Genomic DNA, 27,674 nt, shown 5'->3' on the forward strand with positions numbered 1-27,674 from the left:
CGTGGACATTTTCACCAAACTGGAAGGCTGGAGATGAGACACAGCTGCGCCTTTCCCAGTCAGGAATGGATGGTGCATAAGCTGAGAACAACACAAGAAGGGTAAGAACTCTTCAATGCATTTTTTTATTTTCTCCTATATCCTTTGTTAAGAGAAGTGGTTGCTAACACATAGGAAACTAGTTTATAAGGGCTGCAAAATGTGTTGTACTCTAATAATGAAAGTGTGCAGTTTGATACAGCTTTGTAAAAAAAAACACAAGACTACAAGTTAATCAGATTTTATGCAAGAAATTCTATTTAGAGGAAAGGATCTCATTTATTTCATAATTCAGTTTATCACTAAAGAACACAAATGTTAAAGTTACATCCTGCAATAAATTTGAGCAGAAAACTGCAACTATTGCTCCAAATCATAGTTGCAGCTCTTATAGGCTCCAGTGCTAGCTGTAAACATATTTGAGGTATAAGGAATATTCTTAAGAAATTATGACGTTAAATCAAGGTTGTAAACAGTTCTAAAGAAAGTGGTGTATTTGTTACTGAGTAAGAGATACAAACAAATCCCTTGACTTTGGATCATGTTAACTTAATGTTCATATGCAATGATTTGCTCTTAGCTATAAAAATATTGACTAAAAGCAACCACGTGGGGAGACGAGCACAAATAGTTCCAAGGGAAGTGACTAGGAAGAGCTGCTCAAAGATGACTGAAAATGATGATAAAAGAACAACAGCTCTCCACATGCTGAATACAGATGAACAAGGAAAGAAGGGGGGGGGGTAGTTTATTTAGGAAATCCTTCCCTTTCTCATTAATTTTCTGCCTCTGGTTCAGCTAGATTACTCCCCAACATACAACTTCACAACAATAATACACCATTGTTTTCCTTGTACTTTATATGCTGTACTTAGAATGCGGTATCTATTCACAGTGTCTGACCAAATAGACTTCAGCTACTATATAAGCTCTGTTCATTGAACAAGCTAATTTTACTCTGCAAGAGTTAAACACTTCCTTTCAAAATCAGAAAATATTCACAGACCTAGAAAGCTACAAGAAGACTTTTTAAATGAGCACATCATAGAGCTTGTAACAAACGTCCCAATTTGGTATAAAACTGCAGCATGAAAAGATTCATTTCTGCAACCTTACTTAGAGCAGTATGTCCCCGGTGCCTGCTAACTGCCTTTACAAAACCTGCGGCCACAGCGTTGAATCGCTGGCAGTGCCATCAGCTAGTGCTGGCATTACAGACTGTCCCTCCTCTCTGCATCTTCAGAGCTGGAGGTGGTGGCAGAGTGAACTGCCTCCTCTCGCTGCCCCAGGCAATCCTCCTGCTCTGGGACAGCGCTGGCACGAAGTACGTCCAGGTACAGGAGGTAGTCCTGCAGACAGGCCGGCAGCGGCAAGTCCCGGATGAAGCGGTCCGATCGCAGGCGTTCACTTGTTAAAATGGACCGGATCTCAAGACGACACAGGTGAGACAGGGAAGGAATGAAGGCTGAGGAATACAAAACGGATCAAGTGGTGAACAGAACCACGGGACTACACTGCCTGTCTGCTTAGTTTACATAGATCCCTCTGAAACCCCCCAGTCTCAGCCAGGTAACGAGGCAGAATTGTTGACTGTGAAGGACACTTCTCTGCCACATCAGCTTTTTTGCTGTAATATTAACTGCAATCATTTATGCAGTTGCCATACTCATCCTTCTCTATTGAAATACAAAACTTTACGGGACTACACATTTTGTAAGCTTTCAGCTGGAGGTATGAATGTCAGTTCTTGAATTTTTCAGCACGAACTCTTCATTTTTAATTTCTTGTGCTCACTCACATGACCAGCTTATCTCGGTTATCTCAGAGTACTTAATACTCCTCAAGGGGGAAATACTGCTCAGCATATTTCCTTGCCCTGACTGTTCTTGGCTGAAAGAATGAAAAAGTGAAAAGCTGTCTTCCTACCTTCTTCCTCTCTGCAGGTTTGGTCAGTATTGCTATTTGTAATAGATAATAATAATAGTAACAATAATATATTTAATATATTATTATATCATTAAATATAATACATATAATACTTAAGTTACAAGTATTGCTATTTGGTTACAGGGTATTAAATACTATTACAACACACATACATTTATTAACAACAAAGGAACCAAAAGAACTTCAAATAAATTTCCCCAAATAAAGCCTTTTTTTTTTTTACACTCCAAAAATATATCCTCATTAGCGTTAAATATTCCAAAGAAAGTCTTATTTAATAACAATAATATGATTTAGATGTTTTCAAAATTATTGTAGCCAATTTAAAGAAGAATATGCTTTAAACTGAGTCACTAACATATCTGAGCAGTTTTTCAGTAACATAATGCATAGGTCACAGTGCAAGCTGCTATGTTAAAGCTGCTTTTCTGGAAGGTGAAAACATCAAGCACTGGTGTTCCTGGACAATCTGTAATTGAATCGTTTTGGCTGACTTTGTTTCAATTACAGGAGTGATAATGAATTTCTAGATTTGTAGGTATTTAGTATGATGATATAGATGGCTTTTATTTTAATTACTGTCAATGCTTCCAGAACAAGATAGACACTTTGTTAGAAATACAAATCAAATTTAAAAACAAAGGCAGCGGGATATTGTCTAGAAAATGCAACTTAAATCTTCCCAGAAAAGGATCTTCAGGAAGATGCAGTACTAACTTATAGTCGCTGCCCATATTTTATAGCATGCTTGTTAATTTGAAGTGGAAAAGATAACCCGAACTGAAACACATGAACTATGAATCGAACAATGAAATCAGTAAAATTCATTCAGATATGTTTTGTTTGCTTGTTTTCGGTAACTATTGTTTCTGCTGCCCAGTTTCTGGACAAGCAGTATCTACTGACTATTTGACCTTCTTTGCATTTATGTGTTAGGACAAAGAGCTGTTTCCCACTTATATCCTGGAGATCAGTATACACAGAGACTTATTTTTCCAATTGTTTAGCTTACCAAAATGGCTCTTGGGAGTCCAGCTGAATTTCTCTTTGTAGTCTGAAAGGTCTCGTTCGACAGCTGGGGGAAGTCTCTTCCAGTTTGTGAACTCCAGAATGAAATTAAGGACATCCTCACTCACAGAGTAAATCCTGCACAACACAACTCCCGTAAGATATCACTTTACACAATAGCATAAATATAGTAATAGAAGTAACACCCAGAAAGTTTTCTTGTTTTTAACAAATCCGTAACAATATATATTCCAAGCACAGAAAACCATTAAATCAAAATTCAAAGTAATTCTGACAGCATGACTCCTTACTAAGGATTTTATCTTCCTCAGTTACTTTTTTTTTCAGAAGTAAGCTAGACTGCAAGAGAAAAATACCTGTTCTGAAATACAAATGCCTTGGTAAAAGAGAGCACTCTTCTCTGCACTTCTTATTCAATTTACACCTAAATTCTAGTTAAGGTGGTGAGACAACAGGGTGTTACAAGCATTACCATCATGTTTGAGGGAAAAAAAAAACACATAGCAAATATTTAGCTACTTATTTAAAACAATCAAACAAAACAACAAAATTTGCAAGTGTTTCAAACTCTCCTACATTTCATTTCTTTAGAATGTAGAAAGAACTTCTAGCAATAGTTTAACTGGATGGAACTTATAAAGAGGCTTAAAGTAACAGCAGGTAAAACAGCTTTTTTAGTACTACACATGATGAACAGTCACGCAATTTCATAGAACAGCTTCTTATCTGTATATATATACAATCCTGAATTTTCATCTAAATGGAAATATAAAATGCTGTAAACACACAAAATGCTAAACATTTTTCATACACTTCCTTTTTTAAGAGAGTCGTGTCAAAAACATTTTATGTCCTTTCTAGTTTTTATTATTTCAGTTTCCAACACAGAGATTTACTTTTATACACTTATTGAAAAGCACCCAGGAGCAAGGTCTGACTGCTTGGCCTTCTTAAAGAGAAGGGTGACTTCACTTTCCTGCTGGTAATTAAAAGTGCCAATGCTCTAGACTGACGTGTTTATAATTATATAGTTGTTTTGCACAATGAGCCAGGGGCAGTTAATCAACCATATACCTATCATTGCTCTGTTATCCTCTTGTTACTTTCCAAGACAGAATAGTCAATACTGAAGTTAAACTCATAGAAACATCAGTTCTGTGGATTATGATGTAAAATCTTAAAATCGTACTCCTTTCATACAGTTAAGTGATGTATGCAATGACGTTACAGAGCATAAATTATCTTGTTAACCACTTAAAAGTATGAAGTTGATCAATCTAAGCATCTTTTCCATGGACAGGAAAAAAAAACAGAAGGAAATACAAATACTTCATAATTTTATGTACATGTTTAACTCTGCAGTGCCTAATTAAATATAAACCAGCACCAAGCAGTTACTTATACACAGAAGAATACTTTTGCCACAGTATTTTGTTTAACACAAGCTCTAGCTCTCTTTCCTTTGCTCCTAACCTCAGGCCACCTTCAACTTCCATTTGTTTCCTATCCCTCTTAACCTTTCTCGGTATTTGAAATTCTTCCTACAATTCCTGTATTATACATAGAAACTCAACTTGCAATAAAACATGGGTGCTTTTAAGAAATGCTGAGTTTAAAAAGCAAGAAAAGATGCCTTTCTCCAGGGTAGGAATAGAACAGTCTTCATTCTGCCATCTTCCTGACTGTCATTTGTTTTACTCAATCCAGCCATTATCCATGAACCTTATTTCAGACCTTCCCTAACCCTTCCCATTCCTGATCATGACAACTGATAATCACTAACTCCTAGCTAAAAAGTCTCATTTGCAACAGCTTTACAGATTAGCATACAACATTTAAGAAAACAAGATCATGTCTGCTTACCAGAACCTGAACAGCAAATTCACTGGATTAAAACCAGCCAAGAGCAGGTGGGGCAGCCATTCCTTGTAATCCTCGTGTGCTTTAACTGTGTAACTTATGAACTCTGATAACTGATCGCCAGAAGGCAGTGAACAGCCCAACTTCAAGAAGCGTCGAAACAACGTGAACTTTTCATGGCACAGGCAATATCCCAAATTGATCCCAAGCAGTGTGATCCCGTATTTCAGAAAAATACCAATTAAATTAAAAAACCTATGAGCAGCACACAGGGAACAGGACATCCCATTAGTTTTTCACAGAAAAGCATCTTTAAGTTGTTGCCACTGAGCAAGCATACTTCCTCTATGAGAAATCCCCACAAACCCAAAGAAAACCACACCAGCCTGACTCCAATTGTTTCTAGAAAGTATCAGTTTAAACCTAAACTGGTTTAGGAGACCCTGGTCCTTATATTTAACACATTTGTCTCTTCTGTCCTGAGAAACCCGTGGTTCCTTCCAGCAGGCTTTCTCACAAATGAGAAAGAAAAATGAGGGCAGGCTTTTTCACAAAAAGCAATTTCTCAGATAGGCTGTATGCCTGTGTTCAAGCCTCAGTTAGTTACAGCAGTCAGGGCACTGAGATACATCTCCTCTCACCTTTGTATTTTAGCTAAGAAGGTTTGCAGGTGATGAGGTTTTGAAACTGTTAAAGTATTGCATGCTTTGATTTTTCTTCCTTAAATAAAGGAAATCAGAAAAGGTCAAATGTGGAAAACAAGATTCAAAAATAAGAAACTGAAATCATGAGTCACAAATGTAAGGTAGCCACAGAATCTCCCTATACTTTTGGATCTACTGTATAATGTGCATTTTAATGCGGGGGGGGGTGTGTGAACAAAATTCAAAACTACCAAAAGTTCACGAATTTGAACAGCACAAGCAACAAATTTTGATCCATGAATGTCGAACACTCTGTTAGAATGTGAGTTTTAAGAAAATTTAAAAGTCTCTATGAAGGTATTTTCTCTAATGAAGCACACTGGGCATGTAACATTACTCCGGGTTGATGTTCCCAAGGAAGACTGTCTACAAAGGGTCAACTAACTTGAATTCTGGCAAAATATTAGACAGAAGACAGCAATCAACTGAATTTTTAAAAAGTTGTTTTCAGATGGATTCTCTACCACATTAAAATTTCTCCATTGCCCTAAGGCATAAAGCAGTATTAGGCAGTTGTTCTCAATTAGAATCTAAAACATCAGAGCTCTGTGCAAAACTCAGTGCTGCCAAGAAGCGATCCAGATTTGATTCTCAATCTTGCTTTGAGCTGTGTCAGCATTCAGTCCCTTGTATATTTTATAAACTGAATTACTCTGGGAGAAGGACAAGGCGAACCTAGGGACAGCAACATCTGGATCTCTTAGAATAATAAAATAAAAATAGCCCACTCTTCCACAAATTAATTTCCCACAGAAAAATGAAGGAACAGATTCATTACTAAAGGAAAAAATCAACAAGAAGTTCACTAAGAACAGCTCACAGACATACCATACGCATACAGAGCAGTAAGGCTCTTAGACCTTACTATTTTTTCTCTAGTTTAACAGCCTTTGTATTATGAAGTAAGCATTATTTTATTTCCTGTTGAATATCAGGGGTGTGCACTATCTACCAGATACAGAAAGAAATTAGTCATTACATCAAATTTATTCCATTTTCAAGTCCTCCTTACAGCTATAATGCTGACCTGATTAATTCTGCTAGTTTTATGCAGAAGACCGGCATACAGAAAAGTACAACACTATTTTCCAGTAATTCATCCTTACCAAAAGGAATTTAGCTAATTAAGAGTCCTCTGTACTGAATTAGAGCATCAAGGCATGTTCCCAGAAGACAGAGGTGTGTTGATAAGGCCTCTTCAAAGCACAAAACCTGCAGTTATGTTCTATAGGAGTCCCCTTCAAAGACCAAGCTTCCCCTAGGAGCCTTCAACAACTCCACACACCATCTTTGTACTTACGGTTTAATTCTGCCAGCTCACGAGTTGGAAGAAAAAGGGCAGGGAAACCCCACATATTTAAAAAAAAAAAAAAAAGTTAAATAGAAGACCAGCAGAGTTATGAATAATTTCAGAATAGAATAGTTATACTTACTTTTTTTGGAAAACCATACACATGGGTGATCTGCAGTCGAAGCTAAGGCACTCCTGAGCATCTGGACTGTAGCCTTCTTTAAGTAACATTTCCAAACATTCTTTATTACCTCCATATACTGCTGAATACACAGGGCTCACTTTGCCTTTTTCTCTGTCACAAATCCGGTCAGTAATTGGTATTAGCATCTCTAGTATACTGCAAATATTTAAAAAACACTATTTAATTGCATGACCTTATGCAATGATTACATTTCAAATGTATGATTATTTTTCATATGGTCATTACAACTCAAGAAAAAAACCCTACCTGTTTTTTCACTGCTTAGTTTGCTTTAAAGAACCATTGTCATTTCATACCCACACCCAGAGCGTGCTTCTGCTTGGATTTACACTGATGATGGGCAGAAAAAACTGCACTGCCACGTACAGGCTTAGGTGCCTCTAAAATCTTGTATTCTGTTATTCAAAGGAGGCCAGCAATACATATGTTTTAATTCAAATGAGAGCCATATTTCCTATTTTCCAACGATCCTTTTTACAGCAATAGGGTACCTCTGGTGCACATTTAAAACTAGACTCCTATGAAGCCTGGAAGTGAACTCAATATGCAAGTTGCAAATGAGTATTTCCTTCTGTTCTACAACGCTCACTGAGACACTGAAGCAGACAAATCAGTCTATTTCACCCTCCACATCCTTCCCAGCTAATGAGAATTACAGGGTAAACACCAGTTCCTTTGCTACGAGAATTTATTGATGCTGCTCAGACTGCCAGTTACGTAGTGCTGCAACAGCTATGAATGCAGCATTTGATTTGAAGACATTCCTAACGTTGACATTTTTGCCAACCCATCTTCTGTTTCTGATACAATGAAGAAAAAGCAGCTCAGTATCTAAGCACAGTCTGCCCTCCTCATCAGTTTGAGAAGAGGCATCAATTTGACACCCAAAGTTCAATGACAGCTCAGTTCATGAACCTCTGCTGTCAACAGTTAAGATCAAGCACCTACTGAGAGACCTGCAGTTAGCATCATCATTAGTACAAGTAAGTGCTGTCACGCACGTGCAACCATGGGCTTCCTGACAAATGCTTTTCTGCAATGGCCCGTAACTCCAGAAATTTCTTTCCACTCTTGGTTTTCAGCTGTAAAAGTGACTTATTTCATCAGAATCGAGCAAAGCTAGAATAAGAAGGACTGAAGGAACTGTTTTGTTGGCTTTCAGTTTCTCCCTGGGTCAGCTAATTCATTATTTGCATAAAATTACTTCACAGACACAACTGTAATTCTAATTAAGAGCTGTTCAAGTTGTGAATGAATCATATGCTACTGTTCTGTACATTTTAAGATGCACAAATAACATGGCCACTAACTAAATTAGTATCCGATTCAGGACTGTGGAAACCCTTCTAAAGAGTTACTCAGTTATGGATCAGACCCTGATCAGAAGGTGACTTCAAAACAGTTGATCACTTCACTGGAACTACTGACAGCCATTTAAAATATGGAAAGATTAAGAAATCCTAAACTACAAATCAGCTTGAAAACTCATTTATCTTCCTTTTAGAGCTGAACATCCTCTTTGTTGGTTAAGCTTTTAACACCAGAATGCTTTGAATGTCTTTTTGACCACCTACTTTTTATGGCCCATTTCAGCTGCTGCGTGAATAGGTAACTGCCAGTTGTCCTCGTTGCAGTAGAGGTTTGGATCTGCCCCTTTTGACAGTAACAGCTCCACACACTTTGCATGGCCCTCCTGCGCAGCGATCAGTAGTGGAGTGGCTCTGTCTTTGGCCTGACAGTTGATGTCTGCGCCTGACATAAATCCAACACTTGAGATTACTCAACACAAAACAAACAAGTTACTCACTTAATTTTGACTATACATGCACTTAGACACATGAAACTTGTTCACTATCTGGATGAAACTACTGCTGACGCTTTGTGACCAGAGAGAGGATGTCATCAAAACAGTGCTAACGTAGTGCTATTGAAGGTGTTTTGAAACCCTGATGATCCTTACTTTTTTCATAGTTTTATTATTTCCTACTATCATTTGATGAAAACAACATCAAATTCCTAAATCAGCTTTTTAGTAATTAAGGTAGTTTTGCATACCTAACTAACTACATCTAGATTACATTATTTAAATGTGAAGTTATGAATTGTAAAAGTGGAACTAAAATTGTATCTGATGACAGGCTGATGCAAGCTTAAAAACAATAAAGACAAACAAAAGACTGCAATTACCATGGGATACAAGCACTCTTAAGCTCTCCAGCTTTCCATACTGAGCAGCAACAAACAAAGGTGTAATTCCGAAGTCGTCCTTACATTCAATGCTTGCACCTTTCTCCAGGAGTATTTTAATTATTTCAGTGTATCCCTGAAATAAATATTTTTATTCTTAACAACAACAAAAGATCTGGAATTTACATAATCTGCTCCCCCCTCCCCCCTTCTAAACAGAAATCAGAAAAAATGCAATATATTCTAGAGGTATACTGCAAAATTAAAGTTGGAAAAAAATAAACTATTTCTTTTTTCACATTTGTTCATTTACCTAATACAAATGGAAATTAAATTAGTTTATAGAACCATTGAGCTAATATATTTCCATGCTAGAAACACGTCTTAGAACTCAGGGATCAGGAAATACTAAATGGAATTCTTTCTCAGAAAAAATCTTGTAACAGATACAGTCAGTGAGCTTGTAAGTGCTTGCAATATTTGTAATAGTTAAATAATTACTGCTTCCCAACATCAAGATGTCACGTAGTTTCATCATATCATATCATATCATATCAGATACACTCTTCTGTACATTGCATGTACGTGACTATTAGGGTAGGTTAGGAAAGAAAATCATCTGATAAAAAGGCAAAAAATATACAAACTACCACTCAGAATACACCAGTTACACGGAAACGGTATGATACACTTCCAGGTTACCTGAAAAGCAGCTTGGTGCAAAGAATTCCACCCAGACCAGGAATGAGGTCCTTCAACATTTGCTCCATGTTGGAGCAGAAGCTTTACAACCTCTACATGTCCGTTTTCAACAGCTTCAAACAAAAGAGTAAAACAACCAAAAAAAAATCTCCTTATTAAGTTAAAGAACTCATTGAAAATCTCAGATGCTCTCAACACTAAGTTCCTGACACAATAATCCTAATTCTTTTATACGTGTATTTGCTTACTTGCCTTTTACATTTAAACTGCAAAAACACAGATGCAGAGAATGGAAATTCAGTCGCAAAAGGTCTAGTTAGATGTGTTAAAATCCCACCACCATTGCACTAATACGCACAACAAAAGCAAGTTTCTCTCCTGTGAATCTGAGACAATTCTGGGGCTGGCAGCTAACTGTGCGACAGTTGCTGTGGCCTCCTGAACTTAGGAAGCCCACTGTTATGTCCCAGCAATTCCTCCAAACTCAAACTTGTTACAGAAAAAAAGTTTAAAACTGTGGTTTAACATCTATATAAAATTCATTTATAAATTATACATTTAGTTTATACAAGTATATTCGTAGACAAAGCCTCCTTCAGTATCCTGACTCATCCTTGTATTTCTGCCATCACCAATTCTGCCAAGACACACTTCTCTTGTACCAGGGAGTGCTTGATACGGTGATAAATCACCTGTGAATCATCACTATTTTTCAAATATTCATGCACATGCTTGCAAAATGGGTGCCTCTGGCTTGCAGTACTCAGCGTCCAACACTGAGCTGTGCCGTAGCCCTATTGTGCACTCTGGATACCTGGCCATGAACTTTTTCTGTTTTGAAAATCCCTTGGCTACACAACCCCAGGACCGTTCCTTGGTCCAGTCTCTCATCTATGTAAGCACTTAGGCATACTGTACCTCCATCCAGTGTGCCTTTAATGAAGATTTCCCCACAAGTGCTGTCTGCTACAGATTTTTTTTAAATAAATAACCTATTTAGTTGTTTAAAAATGAAGTGTCAACAGACTTGTAGGTAAAAGTTAACGTGGCAATCACAGTGTTTGTAAAACAACAAGCATATTTAATTCAATAATTAGTATTCTGAGGATTCACTATAGAAGTCTTAAGCATTTAAAGATGTAAACAAAAACTATAGAAGATTATTAAACTAAGTATTAACTTACTAAGTATTAACAACTTAGTTGTTAAACTACCAAATGAAAATCAGAGAAATGGTTTTAGCAATTTTACATGTCCTATTACAAGTAGTTAATATGCCTGGAACTTTATTTATTAGACAAGTGATGTGCTTAGAAAAAAATACTCTCATTCTGCATAAACCTTGTTTACCACCATAACACCCCACAGCCACCACAGCAAACCCTATTGTATTTTAACATCATTCATGTACTGTTTGAGGTGTATGAACATGGAATTGAATTTATGTTTATTTAAACATGGTGTAGAACTTACTCTTTTCCTTTGCTCAGTGAAAAAAAATAACTTGCCAATCAATACAAAAGGTGTAAATATCCCTTCCAGTTTTGGTTTATGTACATTAGAAAGACAGACATAAGAAAAATAACTTATTTGTCTAAGTGGTATCTTAGCAGTAATACACATGAAGCATCCATGACTTAGAGATCAAATGCATCAGCCTTCAGAAAGATCTGAAGAACTACTGCCTCTTTCTGAACAGTAAGATCTTCATCATTAACATTATCTCCTCAGATCAGGTAAATCAAATTAATGGAGAGTGAAGGAGGGAAAGAAGGGGCAGTGCATTCAGTTTTGAAGCTGAAAGTAATTGCTAGACCTACTCCACCTCCGAGCACAAAGCATAGTATTTAGGCTACAAAAATATGAAACATGATAGAGAATAAACTCTGGAATATACCACAACTTCTCCCCACATATCAGTCAGTGTAAGATTTCACAGAAGCATTCATCACCTAGGAAGAGCGCGGTGGTTGCCTCAGTGGTAACTTCATCAGCATTGACTCCAGCTTCTAGAAGAACACCGACGTTTTCCAAAGAGCCACAGCGTGCAGAAAGGTGCAGTGCACCCATGCCTTCAAACGTCTTTGAATTTATGTAGTTGTCAGATGGAGCTACAGATTGTAACAATAAATTGCAATAAATTGCAAAACACAGTTCTTAAAATAATTTAAAATAACTGAGTTATTGGAGATGGGAGGCCTGCAGCATGTCCATGAACATGCTGATGGACTCCTTCAAACAGCAGCATCAGTCACTGCTGCCCAAAGCATATACCTACCTTGGACTGAAAAGGTAAAGTAAAACCAGTTGTCATTCACAGGCTACAACATGGCCACTTTACTATATCTAGTCAATGTCTATGAAACAAATTTACATAAGAACACAACAATAGAAACCTAGTTTTTATTTTATGTCACAGGGGAGTTTAGCAGCAATTTGAGCTATTCCATGTATTTTTTTCCTTACCTGCATCAATTAGCAGCCTCAGACATTCACTGGCACTGTGAGCTGCTGCTTCGTGGATTGGCATCCACCCCCTGTTATCTGGGACATCGAGACTGTACCCCTGTTTAATCAGTTTCCTCAGCATTTTAACATTTCCTTCTCTTGCTGCGAGTCCCACAGTGGAACACCGATCAGAATATGCCTCTGTGAAATCCATCCTTTGTTAGATGAGGTCTGCGGTAGGAAGGGGAAGACGACAAGGAGAAAGAAAAAAAAAAAAAGTGGTTGTTAGTACAAGACGTACACAGATTGCAGCAGAGGTAGCTTTCAACACAGGGCCAGAAGCACCCTGAATGAACGAGAAAGCAGAGCCTTAGTGCAGCAACCCTTGAGGAAGAAATCTTGGCATTTCAAGCCGCTCGGGTTAGGAACCCACATACGGATGGGAACCATCGGAGGCACCCTGCCAACCCACAACAACAACAAAAAAAAAGACTTGAAGCATCTTCATGCAGATTTACTCCTCCACCTCCTTTCCATCCTAAAAAGAAACGAAAGACAACACAAAAAGACTACATGATTTTACGATTTTATGACACGCTACGAAGCCAAATTAACTTAAAATAAAAAGCAATTTCTAGACCTACTCCACCTCCGAGCACAAAGCGTAGCATTTAGGCCACAAAACACGGTCGAGAACAAACTCTGCAATACACCACAACTCTTCCCCAGGCGGCAGTCAGCCTGAGCTCTGACAGCAGCACGCACCCCCTAGGAAAAGGTGCCGCTGGGAACCCCTAGCACCCATGAGGGACCCATGAGGGACCCATGAGGGCCCCATGAGGGACCCCCCCGCGTTACCCTCGGCTGCCCGCTGCCTTCTCAGCCGCTTCCCAAGCGCCTGGTGCCGGCCTCCAGCCGCCAGCCCGGCGCACCTGAGGCCGCCCCGCTTCCCCTCAGCGGGGCCGCTGCCTGAGGCGCGTTTGCAAGCCCGGCGCCCCGCGGCTCAGGGAGGGAGCGAGGGCACAGGGACCGGTCCCCGTCCGCCACCGGCCCCGCGGAGGCGGCGCTGCGGGGGCCGGGCTCCCCCCGGTGCCGTCCCCTCCGTGCCCGCCCCGCTGGCAGCGCGCAGGCCCCGCGGCCGGCCCGGCCCGGCCCCGCCCGCAGTCGGGGCAGCGCGGCGGGCGGCGGCCATGTGGGTGTTCGGCTACGGCTCCCTCATCTGGAAGGTGGACTTCCCCTTCGAGGAGAAGATGGTGGGGCGCATCCTGGGCTACAGCCGCCGCTTCTGGCAGGGCAGCACCGACCACCGCGGCGTGCCGGGCAAGGTGAGGCGGCGGCGGGCCGGGCCGGGCTGGGGAGCGGCCACACCGGAGCCTGCTCCTCACCTGGGCAGCACCTGCTGCCTGCCGGGGGCAGACGCTGCGGGCATCCCCTGTCAGCCACCCGGGATCAATAACCACACTTTGACCTTTATTTTTGGTTTGTTTTATCCTTTGAAAGTCCAAGGATTCATTTCCTCCTGGATTCTCTGCTGTCAATGAAAAAAAAAAAACTTCTAGTGAACTTCTGACAGGGAAATGATAACAAAAATCACCATCTGTCCTTTTTAATAGGGGAAAAATAAGCGTGCTGCTCACTCATTTATACAGACATGGATCAAAATATTCTAAATATTTAAAGTACTGCAGGCTGTGGGTGCCTGGCTTTGGGCAGAAAGGCTGCTTGGGAAGTGAGGGCCAGACCCGTGCACCTGAGCATGCATGCACCTTGCGGTTGTTTTTCAGCTTGCTTTCTTTTTTACTGAAAGCAGCTTATTTACTGGTCAGAAAAAACTATGAAAAACCTAAAAATCCAGCAGCAGGCACTTTCAATTTCATTGGAACATAGGTGTTTTTTAGCCACTGGCACGAGAATAATAGTTCTCTGCTGTGGGAGCCTGTATCACCCTCCCCATACAGGGGCTATCACCCTCATATAATTCTAAATGGCTCAACAAATGCTAAAGAAACAATAGGTTACAGAACCACCCAGCGGGTTAGATGAATGCCTTTGATGTGGCAGGACTGTGTTATTTACAGCTGCAGATGCTGCTCACAGCTGAGTCATCAGAAATGCAAACTGATCATATATGTACAGAAACTGATACTTGGGTTCGGCTCTCCAACAATTTACCTACTTTGAATGTTGGTTTTGTATAGCGTAAACTTGTTTTCCTGATGCTTGCTAAAGCAGCTGTCAGACCCGGTGACTCCACTCTCAAGCTGGAACGTAATTTTGGAAGAGCACCCCCAGCAAGGGCATAAGGATTCTTTTTATAAATAAACCAGCATGCTACGTGTAGCATGGGAAAAGTTTTCCTTTAGTCCCAACTAGCACTAATTACTGCATCAGAGACCACAGAATAGCTTGCACAGTACTTACCAGCACAAAGTCACTCTGAGTAAGCGTTCCTCCAGCTGCACGTGGCTGGATAAGAGGGGATGCTGGCAGGACAGCCCAGTGCTTTCTCAGTAGGAGCCCTGATTCCTCACTCACCAGTCATCCCTCTTCAAACTGTGTTTACGTGAGCACTGTGACATTTCTATTCCTTTACTGAATTCGGAAGTCCTGAAAAAAACATGCAAAATATTGTTGAGGTGGGGCATAAGAGTGGCTGATCCATAAGCCTCCTGAACTTGGGAAGCCAGGCTTTAAAGCAATATTGTTACATCCGTACAGAAAGTCCTCTCTTTGCGCTTCAGAAAGTAATGAAACCCTCACAGGCCAGTTCTTCCTTTCTGCAGATATCCTTGGAGACCCCACTGTATTACCTTCTTTTGGGCTAGCTGAAATTCAGGGGATACCCAGAGTGTGTTTGTGCAAATTTGGAAAGTCTTGCAAAATGGCCGTGCCAGGTTACTATCAACTAGCACAACCTTTGTTCCAGGAAGCTTAATTCTTTGAATTTCTGCCCCAGTCTAGGTCATGCCCAGAACCATCATCTGCAGGCATACAGAGCCTTAAAACAAACAAACAAAAAACAACAGTGCCTGTGCACTGGTCTATTTCTGTTTAGAAACAGTGCATTATTATTCATGCAAACTGGTTAATACATTTTATTTTTGTTTACAGAAACACTTAGCATTAACAAATACACATTTTTTCTCAGAATCAACAAGTTAATGCCCTCTTGCATTGCTGCAGTCCATGAATTGTTGCTGTTACTTCCAAGGCAAAGAAGCTGCCTCAGTGAATGCTGAGAAGCACACCGTGGATACTTCCATTTAACCAGGCCAAATAATTGCCGCTATAAAACCATTAAAACCTCTGTGACATCGGAGATGACGTCTCTTGTGGGTGAACTACAAGTGAAATTGGTCCTTCAGTACTAATGCATTTTAAAGAACAGCACTGAAATTCTAGCCAGCAAGTTAAAAAAGGCCCTCCTGAAAACACGAGTTGCTACAACATTCCACGGTCAGCGCAACAAAAACATACAGAGCACTTTTACATACAATGGCTGCAAGCTTTTAGTGCAAAACTCAGTTGACCCTGTACTCGTACTTTGAACTGCTCAACTTATATTGTAGTAAGAAGGTTAACTAGTTATAAAGTGATGTTTCATCGTGGTGCCATATTTTGTAGTTTACAGGATGATAAATTGGAAAAAAGTTTTTAAGATCAGAGTGCAGAAAAAAAAAAGATTTTGTTTTTCAAAATATTCCTGAATTTATGCATTAGCTCTACTTAAGATTTTTGTTGGATTAGTCCAAGCATTACTTTAAAGCTGCTTGAATCTTATCAGGCAATAACAGTGTTCCCTGAAAAAAAAGAGCCATTGGCTTAGAAAGACCTGAATAAGAAAGAAAGGTTGTTTGCATAAATGGCAAATTCAAATTTCTTACTCCAAGCTTTAGAAAAAATGGCAACAGAAATACAGTCCTGCCTGATTCATGTAAAACCTCTCAGACTAGAATGAGGGGGAAATTGTGTATTTTTAAATACAACATCACCAAAGCATAACTTAGTATTTTCACTCCAAAAAAATAAGGTTCAAAGCTTCCAAAACCTCATCTAGTAAGGCCAGTTTTCTAACCTGTGCATTGCTGGTTTTGGTCACCTGTTGGACTTTTCAGTGTTTCCAAATCTCCTAAAGCGTGATTCCTGCATAATCACTTAATATATTCAACTTTTTTATTTTTTTTTCTTTTTTTTGGCAGGGGGGAGGGAGAGAAGAGAGTGGTGTTAAAAACATCACCAACATTAAACTTTTCTCTTTTTCCAATAACAAAGCAGAGAGCTCATACTATGATGATAATCCCAGCTCCTTTTCTGAAATAACCAGCTTTTCATGTTCACAAACTGTATTTTTAGTGTTCATTGTCTGAGATTCTCAACATAACAGTTCTGTTTTTCTTCCAGCAGTATCAGAATAATCTACAGTTCCCTAGGCTACTAATTTTATACTTTAAAAATACTGAGTTCTTGTTATGCTCCAGTTCCCTAAAACATTCCCAGGTTTCAAGATTTGCTAAAATTATTCAGACCTCCTCAACTAATATAAAATGTGGGGGCATAATCTCACCCAGATGCATTAATCTGAACTATTGTAACGTTCAGCAGCTCTCTGAAGAGCCTAGAGATGTGTGTGCCCATAGACCCTGTTTTTTTTTCAAGGCTGTTCTGTGCAAGGCAACAAGAGCCATGTGCAGTGCTGAGGTGGGACTGCATGCTTCAGTTCTGCCCTTTTCCTCGTGTGAGTCAAGTTCTGCATCCGTCTGCTGTAAACCATAGGAACAGCACTGAAATGCAAATACATGCAAGGGCTGAAGTGTGAAACCACTGTTAGCACAATATGGTTCCAACCACACTGAGAGCTTTCTGCAGCCAAACAGCAGAATTTGGTGGGTTCTCCTTGTAATCCCCTTCCCATCTGCTGTAGCTGCTCCCCAGCTTTGCTGCCCAGTGCAGTGGCAGCTCTGCCATGTGGGCTGTCGGTGTATATCTGGATCTGCTAGAGACTCTGTAGCTAACCTTTGGATGTGCTTTGATAAAAACAACAACAACAACAACAAACCACTAAGGAAACTTGATGACATGATTCATTTCACTCCTGCTGCCTGCTTTTAACCCCTATGGGACTCCCACATGTGCACTCTGACATGGGGTTACCAAGTTTATACAGAATAATTCAGCTTACAGTTAAACCAAGATGATGAAGGGCTTTTAGTTTGTTAAATGTGAAATGGAGAAAAGAAGTCCCATCAGGAAACTGTCCAAATAAGATTCGCTGTGAAGGTGTTACAGGATCCTGCTAGCCTCTGCATTTCTCTACTGTCTGTTCTGGGGCAGTGAAAATCCAGGATTGCCAGCCTTTGAAAATCAACCCCAGCTCCACTGGATGTCCCCAGCAAGGGGCCTAGGGGAGGACAGACAGACAGCTCCTGTTATGCTATCACTAGGTGCAGGAAAATGAAGCACAAGAAGCTCCTCTTTGTTTAAATAATCTTGTTCTTTAAGGAAACCATTTAAAATTATTATATTCCTACTTAGTAGCAAACTTTTATTCCCCTTTCTGAAAGTTTTTTAAGAGATAATCAAACTAAAATCATTTCTAACGTAATGTTCCCTCTTATTCCACCTTATTTTCACACCCAGATGCCAAAACTAATTGATTCAGTAAATGTTCAAATTTTTTCAATCAGTAAATGTTCAGTAGTTTTAATACCTGAACACTTTATGGTATCACTGAAAACAATCTAGCGTAGCCATGGAAGATCTTCCTTCAGTTTCATAGGACACATCAGCTAGATCTAAGGAACTGCAGGCTGCACGGAACTGAAAGGAATTCCTCAAAGACACCTGATTTAGGAGGTCATTCAGGTTTGCCCTTGGCAGTACTCCTTGGACACAACAGAAATCATTTTGGTTTATATTATATAGCCAGTCATTTACAGATACATGACTTTCTTTACTTAGCTGGCATGGGTAACACCTGTGGTTCCGTAATAGTGTTTGGTTTAGGCAGCTCTGTGCAAGACAGACTCTACAATCCAATAGAACAAATATCCTGGCCTTATGTAGACAAACAGATTGTGCTTTCATCACACAGCTGATTTGAAGATGACCTACTCAGTACTTCACTGCTTTCAGAACTTTTAACTTTACTGTTTCAGTATTTTACATTTATTAGTTAGGCTTCAGATACAGGCATTGCTGGTAATACAGAGAAAGCGGTTTCACACCACAAAATGTCTCTTTAATCTACCAGTTACAAATTCTTAGTGACCACTATGGAAAAGACAAGTCAGAGAAGTGTTAACAACTATGGAAGAAGCTGATGGCCATATAGAAAACTAAGCCATATTCTGTATTATCTGTCAGAGCTCAGAAGCTAACTCTGTGTCATTATGGATGGTTTTATTATTCTTATTCTTGTAAAGACAGCCTTTCTCATATGTTGAATCATTAGAAAATGAGTAACTGGGGGGAGGGTGATTAGCACATGAGCCAATAAGCACACCTGTATCTCGACAATTTTGTGGAGTACCAGATACTCTGTCTTGGAATGATTATGGCACAGCTGGATGACAGAAATACGTGTGAGTGTGCAGAGAGGGTCAGTCGTCCCAGCCAGAGAAAAGTTGCTTCTGTATGAAGAGAAATAAATCCTTCAGTTTGGCAAATAAAAAAAAAAAGCAGTAGTGAGAGTTGCATTGTAGAAGAGTGAATGTATAGAGAAAGTGAATGGACAGCAAGAATCAGCCATTTTTCCTAGCATCAGATTGAGAAATACTTAAAATTATCAGGAAAGAAGGCTCAAGGAAAAGAGAGCAAACAAAACTAATAAAATACGTATTTAAATCGCAGAACTCACTGCCATGAGATTTGGCAGAGACTATATAAAAGGTGTTAAAATAAACTGGGCAAATGAGTGGAAAAGTGATATTGGTGATATTGTGGTAGCTAAGACAGTAAGACTTCGGTATAGATTTTAATGCTGTGACAGATAGGGGAAAGTATTGTGGATGAACTGCTTCTGTTTGTGCTAATACCCATGCACGCATTTATACCCACCAGCAGCTTCTTGCATAAATGATTGTGTGCATGTGTTTCTTCAACAGCATCAGGTGCTTAGGAAAAGAGCCTAAAACAGACAGTGTGACAGACCATGGGTCTTTATCTCAGTATGGCGGTTTTGGTAGCGTTTGTTCCCAGTTTGTTAAACCTAAAACATTTAGAAAAACATTTGATCATCAGAATTTCCCGTCTATTAAAAGAGAGAACAGCTAGACCGAGTTCAGTGTTCTTGTCTGGACGAGACTCCTTAAGACGCACTCTCTAAATAAACAGTCCATGACATATTTAGCCTAACTCAAGGTGAACCCTTCAGTACTATTATTAGCGCAGTGTGTTAACCAGCTTCCTTTGAGATTAAAAACTGAACGACAGCAAAACAGCTCCAGGTAATTTATTGATTGAGACTGTTTTCAAACAGACTAAGATGAACAGGTGCATTTCCTAGGTCATGCTTTTTATAAAGAAACACCTCAGTTATCTCACTTAATTGTATAGAGCTGTGGTATAGAGCTGATTCCTCAATGTTCTCAAATAGAAATCATTTTAGTACTTCCTTAGTTTTGTTGCCTTATTTTATCAATCAGATCAGAAACAAATGGCTGAAGCTGGGTGAAGAGTGGCATGAGAATGAAAAAATGCAGCACCTCAGAGCTTATAAATAAACGGCCTTTAAGATTATAAAAGATCCAACATTGAATAAATAGTATCTATAGTTGATAGTATCAGTTAAGTGTTCTGTAAAAACTAAATTTCATATTTTTTTGTTATGAAAAGAAAGTATGGCTTTCCAAAGGCTTAATGTAGGCAAAGACCCATGTTATTACTGTGTGAGAGAGACAAATACAGGTATAGACTAAGCAAACAGAAAAGCACTGAGATGTCGATGAAACTACTACAGATGAGTCTGAAAAAGACTGAAATGATGTAGAAGAGTGAAAGCTAGCTAAAACTAAGTGAAAGGCATGCATCCACGTACACTGAGTTCAGGTTATCTTTGTAGCTCCTAAGAAAGTTAATTTCTGTCCTAGACTACAACTGAATGAATGGCAATGTCTCTGCTTTCCCTTACAACAAACCAAAGACACTTGTACACTAATTTGATGCCAAAATCAGCAATTTTACACTGCAGATGTACTAGTTTCCTCACAGTGTTCTATGTTTATATTTTAAAATGCTGTTATTTAGTAGTTGGTCTCAGTGATCCTTGTGGGTCCCTCCCAGTGCGGGATATCCTCTGATTCGCCAGGTCATACAAAAAAAAAATCATTAATTATCTTTTCTGTATTTACTAACTGACTTCCTACTCTTCCTGCAGGAGGTAGCTCATAGGAAAAAGAAGCCATTCTAAAGGCATCCTCCCTCTGTCCAGTAAGACAGAAGGAGCTGGGAGGGGGGAAAAAGGAAGAAAACAGTCTTCTGTACAAAAACCTTTTTTTTTTTTTTTTCAACTTTGAGTTACCCAGTACTGACATAAAGAGTTTTGTCTTACTAAAAATCCCAAGCAGATTTCTTTGCCGTATGTTTTCAAAAACATCTAATGTGCAGGGTGCTTTTAAACCTAGGAGTTGCCATGTGTCACGGTGTATAATTAACATTTTCTAAAATCCAGTTAGTGCAAGCCAAACCAGAAATGGTAGTACCTTGCTTAGGGTATGCAAGCTGGATTTCGATGTTACATTCTTTTCCATGCCTGTGTATAGACTTCTTGTGTACAAGTGAGAAGGTTTACCTTGTTGTCATTATAGAGAAAAAAATACAGCACAGTACTGAGAAGAAGCAACATGACTGAGGAAGGTGCATTCAACATAGTTTTGCTTTAATTAATTGTTGTCATCAGTGATTTACAATGAAAGCTTCTTCCTGAACTAACAATGATTTTCTTTTAATTTTAGCCTGGAAGAGTTGTGACTCTGGTTGAAGACCCTGAGGTACAGTACTCCTGTCTCTGTAGTGTACAGACTGTCCTATTGTGTTCCCAGCCTGTGTAGTAAGTCTCTATTAATTTTGCTTCTCTACAACCCAATAATTGAGTTATCTTTACTGCAATGAAACGTTCTCTCAAAATTCCTTGGAGCTACACCAATGACTATTCATTATTTCAAATAAATCCATCAGTCTAAACTAAGCAACTGGAAGTAGTTTTGGTCTATTATTATGAAAGGTAAATTTTCAAGTATTGTCATGACGAGTCACTTCAGCTATCCAGCTACAAAACACAGAGTTTTACTTTTGGCATGTTTACAGCGCTGAAGACACACTGATATTAGACGTTAGGTGTTGCGTTAGAACCACAATCTTAGCCTCCCAAAATAAAAACTGAAACACACCAAGATAATACTAATGTTAAAAAGGAGATGTCTTTGCCTTATTTTTTGCTACACGGATAAAATGCTTAAGGAATTAAATGCCATAACCCTGCATTTAGTTTCTACATAACGTGAAATTAGCTCCTGCGTAGGACAAAAAGACTTTTGGCCTGGGTCTACTGTTCTTGCTCATCTTTCAACTTGTTTCTTAGGTCTCACTTAGAAAAGCACAAGGGAAACGTCTGGGTTGTGAGAGGGAGGAGAGGTGAAACCAGGCCTACACTTCCAGTCCTTGAAGTTGTAGGAAAACTAAGATTTTTCTGCCTTTACCCAGTCCTAATTCTGTTTGATAATAATGAACCTATCTTTACAACTACATGCTACTACAGCTACTACATTACTTTTAGGGCTCTTACCCACCAGAGAGCTCTTGGTTGGACTGCTCACCAGCCAGGACAGGACTCATGAGGCTGGGAAGCCCTGGGAGATTATTTGGTGGTAGACCTCGGGTGCAGGTTCTCCCCCAGTCTCTGCAGACCCTCAGTGCAGCAGAGCCGCTGTGTTCGGCGCCTTGCTGTGATGGTCGTGTCCGTCCAGCTGCTTGACACTTGAAGGGAGTGCGTCCCTGCAGGTACTGTTGCCTCCAGAGCAGGTGGGGAGCAGGGCTGGAGCAAGGCCACACAACGCAAGGCTGGAAGACAGGGAGATGGGTGTTTTGGCAGTGGTTAGTTTTTATTTACAGTAGCTTATCTGTACGGTTCTGATAATGTTGTCTTATCAACCTATGCCCCGAAATAGCAGCCACAGATAGAGGTAAGTTTAACTGTAATCGTAAAGTTCATCTGTTTGTGCAGTTAGCAAAACCAGCAGAATGCACTGCACTGTCTCCCATTGTGATTTTCTGTACCTTTCTAGTAAGAGGTTTTTTCACGTTGCTGTACTGCTGGGTACCATTATGTTACACAGACTCCTATATAAACAAAGAATGGTTATGTTTGTTGTCACTCAGTTTCTATTGTTAAGCAAACTTACTTGTTGCCATAGAAACTTTTTTCCCCTTAGCAAACCAGTTTTGTTTGTTTGGTGGTTTTTATTTTTTTCCCTTTTCTCCAGAATCTGGTACAGCCAGATAATCACACCTCACCCATAAACATCGAATGCTGTGACAAGTAATGGCCTTTAATTCCAGTAACCCATTCTGCAGCTTCGGAAGGTATCCTTATGCTGACCCCACTTCGGCAGCCTGCAGCCGTCGTGTCCCCTGCCTTGAGCACTGCAGGGCCAGCAGCAGCAGCGCTTTCTGTCATTGGCACTGCCAGCCCCCAGATCGGTGCCAGCCGTGCATCCTTTTTCACTGGCGATAGGCACAGCACGGTTTGGAAGCGTCTAGCTTGGAGAGTTAGTTTAATTTGCTCTGTCTGCATTTCTGCACCAGTTAAAGAGGAAACCACATGAGAAGGAACAACTGTGCGCTTGTCAGATTTCCGGGTTTTAATTTTCCATCATCTGAAATAGGGATCCCCTACACTGAAACCAAAATGAATGAACGAGCAGCACTTGCCTGCTTCAACCAAATGTTCCGCAGCCCCTGTCCCCACCACACCTGCAGAGATTTTCCTACCCACAAGGTCCATCCACGTGGCAGATTTAAGTCCAGCACATAGCGCGTGCAGAAGGGACCCCTGCAGACGGCTGGAGCAAACCCACACCACAAGCAGCCGAGGGGAAGCAAGGACCACTTTTTGTACTCCCCAGGGCTGCCCCTGGCCGAAGCACATGTAATGGTGTGGCCATCCACGGAGGGTGCCGTAGGAAATGCCTCCTCTGCATCTTTTCTTAATGAAATGCCTTTGACCTGCTTGTTAAAGTCAAACTGCCAAATTCAGCTCTCATTAACAAACGTCACCATCCCACCATTATTATGACTAAATACCAAGGTCTTATTTTAAGGAAGAAAAAAAAAATAATTGTTCTGTCATCGTTACTGTAGCACTGTTGTGTGTACCCGCTTCACTGCAGGAAGAGCCCACATTTGATGTTGGCAGTAGACAAAACAGATTATCGTATAGTTTAAAGCAGCATTCATAAAAAACAATATGTAGCCTGTAAAGGATAACAGACCATAACCATTTGCCTGTGCTATTTAAACAAAGCACATCAAAAAGCCAACAACATCCTGTTAATCTGTCCCTACTCAGATCTCACTCATCTGCCCATACAAAACTCTGTAAGGGAGTATAACTAACTCACACCACAGTTAAATGCTTTCTCAGAGATCTTATCCATGAGGATGATGAAGAAATAATCAGATTTACTAAGACAGCGATGAAATTAATCCAGCAGTGTTTGCTGAGGAGCTGGTATGCCCCAGTTGTGCAAACTGAAGGTTTATTCCAGCATTTTCTTCTCAGGTTCAGTATCAGCACAGTAGCATTACCACCCTCCTCCTGCCAAATGTGTGTGACAGAAGTGACACCCATATCCTTAAAAGTGAAAACGTAACTAAACAGAGACAAGACTTGGTCAAAATTACTTCGAATTTGGTACTCTTAACAATTTTCATTTCCACTCTGCGATCTTTGTGAGGTCAGGAAGACACTTCGTGTCCTTCCTACCAGCTCTATCAGTCTTCAGAAGCCCACAAAGGCTATTCACTATTTCAAATTTAACTGCAACAAGAAATTGTTTCATAAGAAAGGCCTTGGAATCAGGAAGAGGATCAATCTGCATAATTGCTATTTTGATCTTAGATTTCCTAAATAAAACAGCCCTTTTAATATGGGACTGCTTATAAGAACAGTTTAGAAATAGTTATAAGACTAAAAACGGAAGATAAAGTGTGAAGAAAGTCTTACCAAAATAAAACAGAAATACATTAATTTCTGAGCATGCTTTTAAACTCCGCTTGGGTTTTTCTTTTCTTATGTCCTTCAACAGGGGTGTGTATGGGGTGTTGCTTACAGATTGCCAGCTGGACAAGAATGTGAAGTCAAGGCATACCTAGACTTCAGAGAGAAAGGAGGCTACAGGACTACAACTGTCGTTTTCTACCCAAAAGACTCGTCAATAAAACCATTTGATGTATTACTGTACATCGGAACTCGCGATAACCCTAACTACCTTGGTCCCGCACCTCTAGAAGAAATCGCCGAACAGATCATTAATGCGGTTGGTCCCAGTGGAAGAAACACAGAATACCTGTTTGAACTCGCTGACTCTATGAGAAACCTCGTACCAGAAGACGTGGATGAACACCTCTTCTCCTTGGAGAAACTAGTAAAGGAACTATTGGAAAAGCATCAAAGCGTAAATTGCCTATAGAATAACTTCTTTCTTTTAATGATCTTGCTTCATCTTCAGAGGAATGGTTTCGTTGCACAATGGCTATATGACTTGGAGGCATGTTTCTCTGTACTATGCTATCTTATTTATTTTAATATTGCGTTCAAAAGAGTAGTTAGTCATTAAAACATACGGTTTTAAAAATCATTCTTTTGGGAGTCTGTAGAAAGGGGAGCAGGGGAAGTGCTTTAGGTTTGAATTTGGTATATTGTTTTCTTTTTATCCAAGGATTACATCTTTCTTTACAGAAATCTCAAGAGAACCACTTACGCCTCTCTATTATTTCAGGTTAAAAAAAAAAATAATCTTTTAAGTATTTTTAGGTGAAAATCTGCATTCAGATACAACTCCCATTGATTCAAGTGATGTTTTTTTCAGATTCAAGACCGGCATGGAGCTCAGTGCAGCTAAACAGATGAATGTTAAGTAGGTATTGTAAACTGCATAGTAAATGCATAGTAGGAAACTTTTATCAGCATTCACGTTCATCGAAATTAAGTTGTTCCATTGCATTAGTGATCTTACCCTGCATGTTTGTCCTTAAGACATAGAGGATAAACTGTCAGTGTCACAAAAATAGTCCTTTCCCTTGGCTCATTGTGTCAAGCCCCTGAAAAACAAAGTGCTGGGGTACTCTGACACAAACAAGCCGTACCATATTAGTGCCTCATTTTATTTTTCAAGATTAAAAAATAAAACTAAAGTGTTAAAATTAACTAAGAGTATGACTTGAAGCCACGATGCAGCAAGAACGTTCAGAAACTCTCAGCTTTGTTATTTGCCTTTAGATGCTGTTGTAACCCAATTTTGTAGAAACTTACCAGTCTGTGATGATAGATTTTAAGCCAGTGATGTTCGAGCAGTGTTTCAGGGATTCACAGACAAAAGGTCATTAAGAAAGGAACCCTCTTTTCAGCCAGCTGACGTGTTTTATGGACTTCTAGCCAAAAAAAGTTGGAAAGCCACCAGTTTAGGCTAATAGCCTTACTTTATGCAAAATAGGCAAATGGAGTTTCCGTCCGAACAAGGACTTGTCTTGCTTCTCAGAGTTTTAAGTTATTTTTGTTAACTTTCAAAGTGTACTTTTTTAATGTTAATATAGGAAAGGTCCTGTTTCAAATACCATGTAGCATCTTATTTTCTCATGCAGGGAATGTATACATGTTCAGTAGGCATTTGGAAGCCTATATTTTTCATCAGTACTTGCAAAACCAATATGTTTCTACTATACAGGTTGTCCATTTTCCTTCTTTGCATTTTCCTGTTTTATATTTGTAATTCCTGGAAAATACTAGGATTATCAGCATAACAAGCTGCTGTTACTTTTCTTGGCCACCTACAAAAGCCAAAAAGAACATTAATAAACGTTAGTGGGAAACATTTGAAAAAGGCACCCAGATGAGTAGATTGTAGGATATTAAATCCAAAATTAAATTCCAGATAATAAGATTACTTCAAATATTCAGCCAAGAAAGCTGTATTTTTGTTTTGTTTTGTTTTTTTAAATACCAGTTTACAACTTTAGCATGCTTCTGGCATCACTCAGGCATACATTTATTGAGGAAAGAAAAAAACAGTTTACTGGTTTTTAGAAGCTACTGTTTAGTGGTTGAATACCACTCTTAAAAAAAACATGTAATAGGGTCTCACTTGATGGACTACTGTAACTTGCAGAAACAAATCCTCTAATGATACTAGCAAAACAATCCCATGTACTGAGGCCCCATTGTTCCATTAGTACACGAGTTACTTGCAAACTGATGGAATAAATATCCTTCAGAGGTCTTGATTCTCCACTGCACTGTGCTGGTTTAAGATCGATATAACTGAGTGGAAAAGCAACCCCGGCTAATTCAGCTGTACAGCGGGACAGAAGCCTGATGGGGACGTCCAGGTGTCTGTCCATCACAACAACCATTCAGATGCCTGAAGATGGAATTAAACATTTGAGCGAGTGACTTCACACACCAGACTACCAGTGATAGCCACATCAGCACTGATCAGCATGCACCGTTCTGCAAGCATTATTCTCCCTGACGTAGAGTAACTCTCCGGTGTTGTGGGATACCGGACTATTCCTGAAAATGTCATGTATGAGTTATTTCAAGAATATTTAAGTGTTCCTCCCGCAACAAAGCCAGACAAAAAGAAGAACCAAACAGCACTTCTTTTCTTGTGCTTGCCTCAGATAGAAGCAAGCTTTAGTGAAGTTCAAACATGAGATGGCATGTTGACTCTATGCATTTTTTAATTATTTCCCCAAAGGCTTATCTGTGTTCCTTAAAACAGGGCAGGGGTTGCATACACTCGATAATGATCCAAAAACATCAGCGATGATTCTCTCTTTAAAACTAAATTTAAGCACTGTGTTGGGGCATTGTGATTATGTATGGCTCTACAGTTTGTATCTTTACTTATATTCAGGACACTGTTGGTTCATTCGCTTTCCAGATTCATAAAACTTGCAATAATATCTGTAATGATACATTCCAGTTTGTACATACAACTTCAATACAATAAAAATGCATCACATTTATTAACTGTGTTGGAGAAAG

The 27,674-nt window shown here is 39.6% G+C and overlaps 2 protein-coding genes across 8 annotated transcripts in view; one reads left to right on the top strand and one right to left on the bottom strand.

Moving 5' to 3' along the window:
• Positions 1–274: 274 nt before the first annotated feature.
• The window catches only part of ASB3 (ankyrin repeat and SOCS box containing 3), a 30,282-nt gene continuing 2,882 nt past the window's right edge, over positions 275–27,674 (bottom strand). The window contains exons 2-13 of one of the 7 annotated variants that reach the window (XM_038177466.2): positions 22,198–22,468; positions 14,834–15,019; positions 13,798–13,943; positions 12,431–12,643; positions 11,917–12,075; positions 9,965–10,077; positions 9,263–9,398; positions 8,650–8,827; positions 7,013–7,210; positions 4,879–5,130; positions 2,999–3,132; positions 275–1,504 (exon numbers count right to left, since the gene is read on the bottom strand). In XM_038177466.2, coding sequence (XP_038033394.2) covers positions 1,251–1,504; positions 2,999–3,132; positions 4,879–5,130; positions 7,013–7,210; positions 8,650–8,827; positions 9,263–9,398; positions 9,965–10,077; positions 11,917–12,075; positions 12,431–12,626 — 1,620 coding nt within the window. In that variant the 5' untranslated portion in view covers positions 12,627–12,643; positions 13,798–13,943; positions 14,834–15,019; positions 22,198–22,468 and the 3' untranslated portion in view covers positions 275–1,250. Of the gene's footprint in view, positions 1,505–2,998; positions 3,133–4,878; positions 5,131–7,012; positions 7,211–8,649; positions 8,828–9,262; positions 9,399–9,964; positions 10,078–11,916; positions 12,076–12,430; positions 12,644–13,270; positions 13,581–13,797; positions 13,944–14,833; positions 15,020–18,914; positions 19,042–22,193; positions 22,469–25,940; positions 26,082–27,674 lie in introns of those variants that run through there. The other 6 variants (XM_005018874.6, XM_027453206.3, XM_038177465.2 and 3 more) reach the window with 6 other exon arrangements.
• Positions 13,523–27,655, top strand: CHAC2 (ChaC glutathione specific gamma-glutamylcyclotransferase 2). The gene is made up of 3 exons (XM_038177469.2): positions 13,523–13,737; positions 21,364–21,399; positions 24,715–27,655. Exons 1-3 carry the CDS (start codon positions 13,603–13,605, stop codon positions 25,096–25,098), a joined length of 555 nt encoding a protein of 184 aa, XP_038033397.1. The 5' UTR covers positions 13,523–13,602; the 3' UTR covers positions 25,099–27,655.

This window comes from Anas platyrhynchos, chromosome 3 (genome assembly GCF_047663525.1).
Source record: "Anas platyrhynchos isolate ZD024472 breed Pekin duck chromosome 3, IASCAAS_PekinDuck_T2T, whole genome shotgun sequence".
In the NCBI taxonomy this organism is placed as follows: domain Eukaryota; kingdom Metazoa; phylum Chordata; class Aves; order Anseriformes; family Anatidae; genus Anas; species Anas platyrhynchos.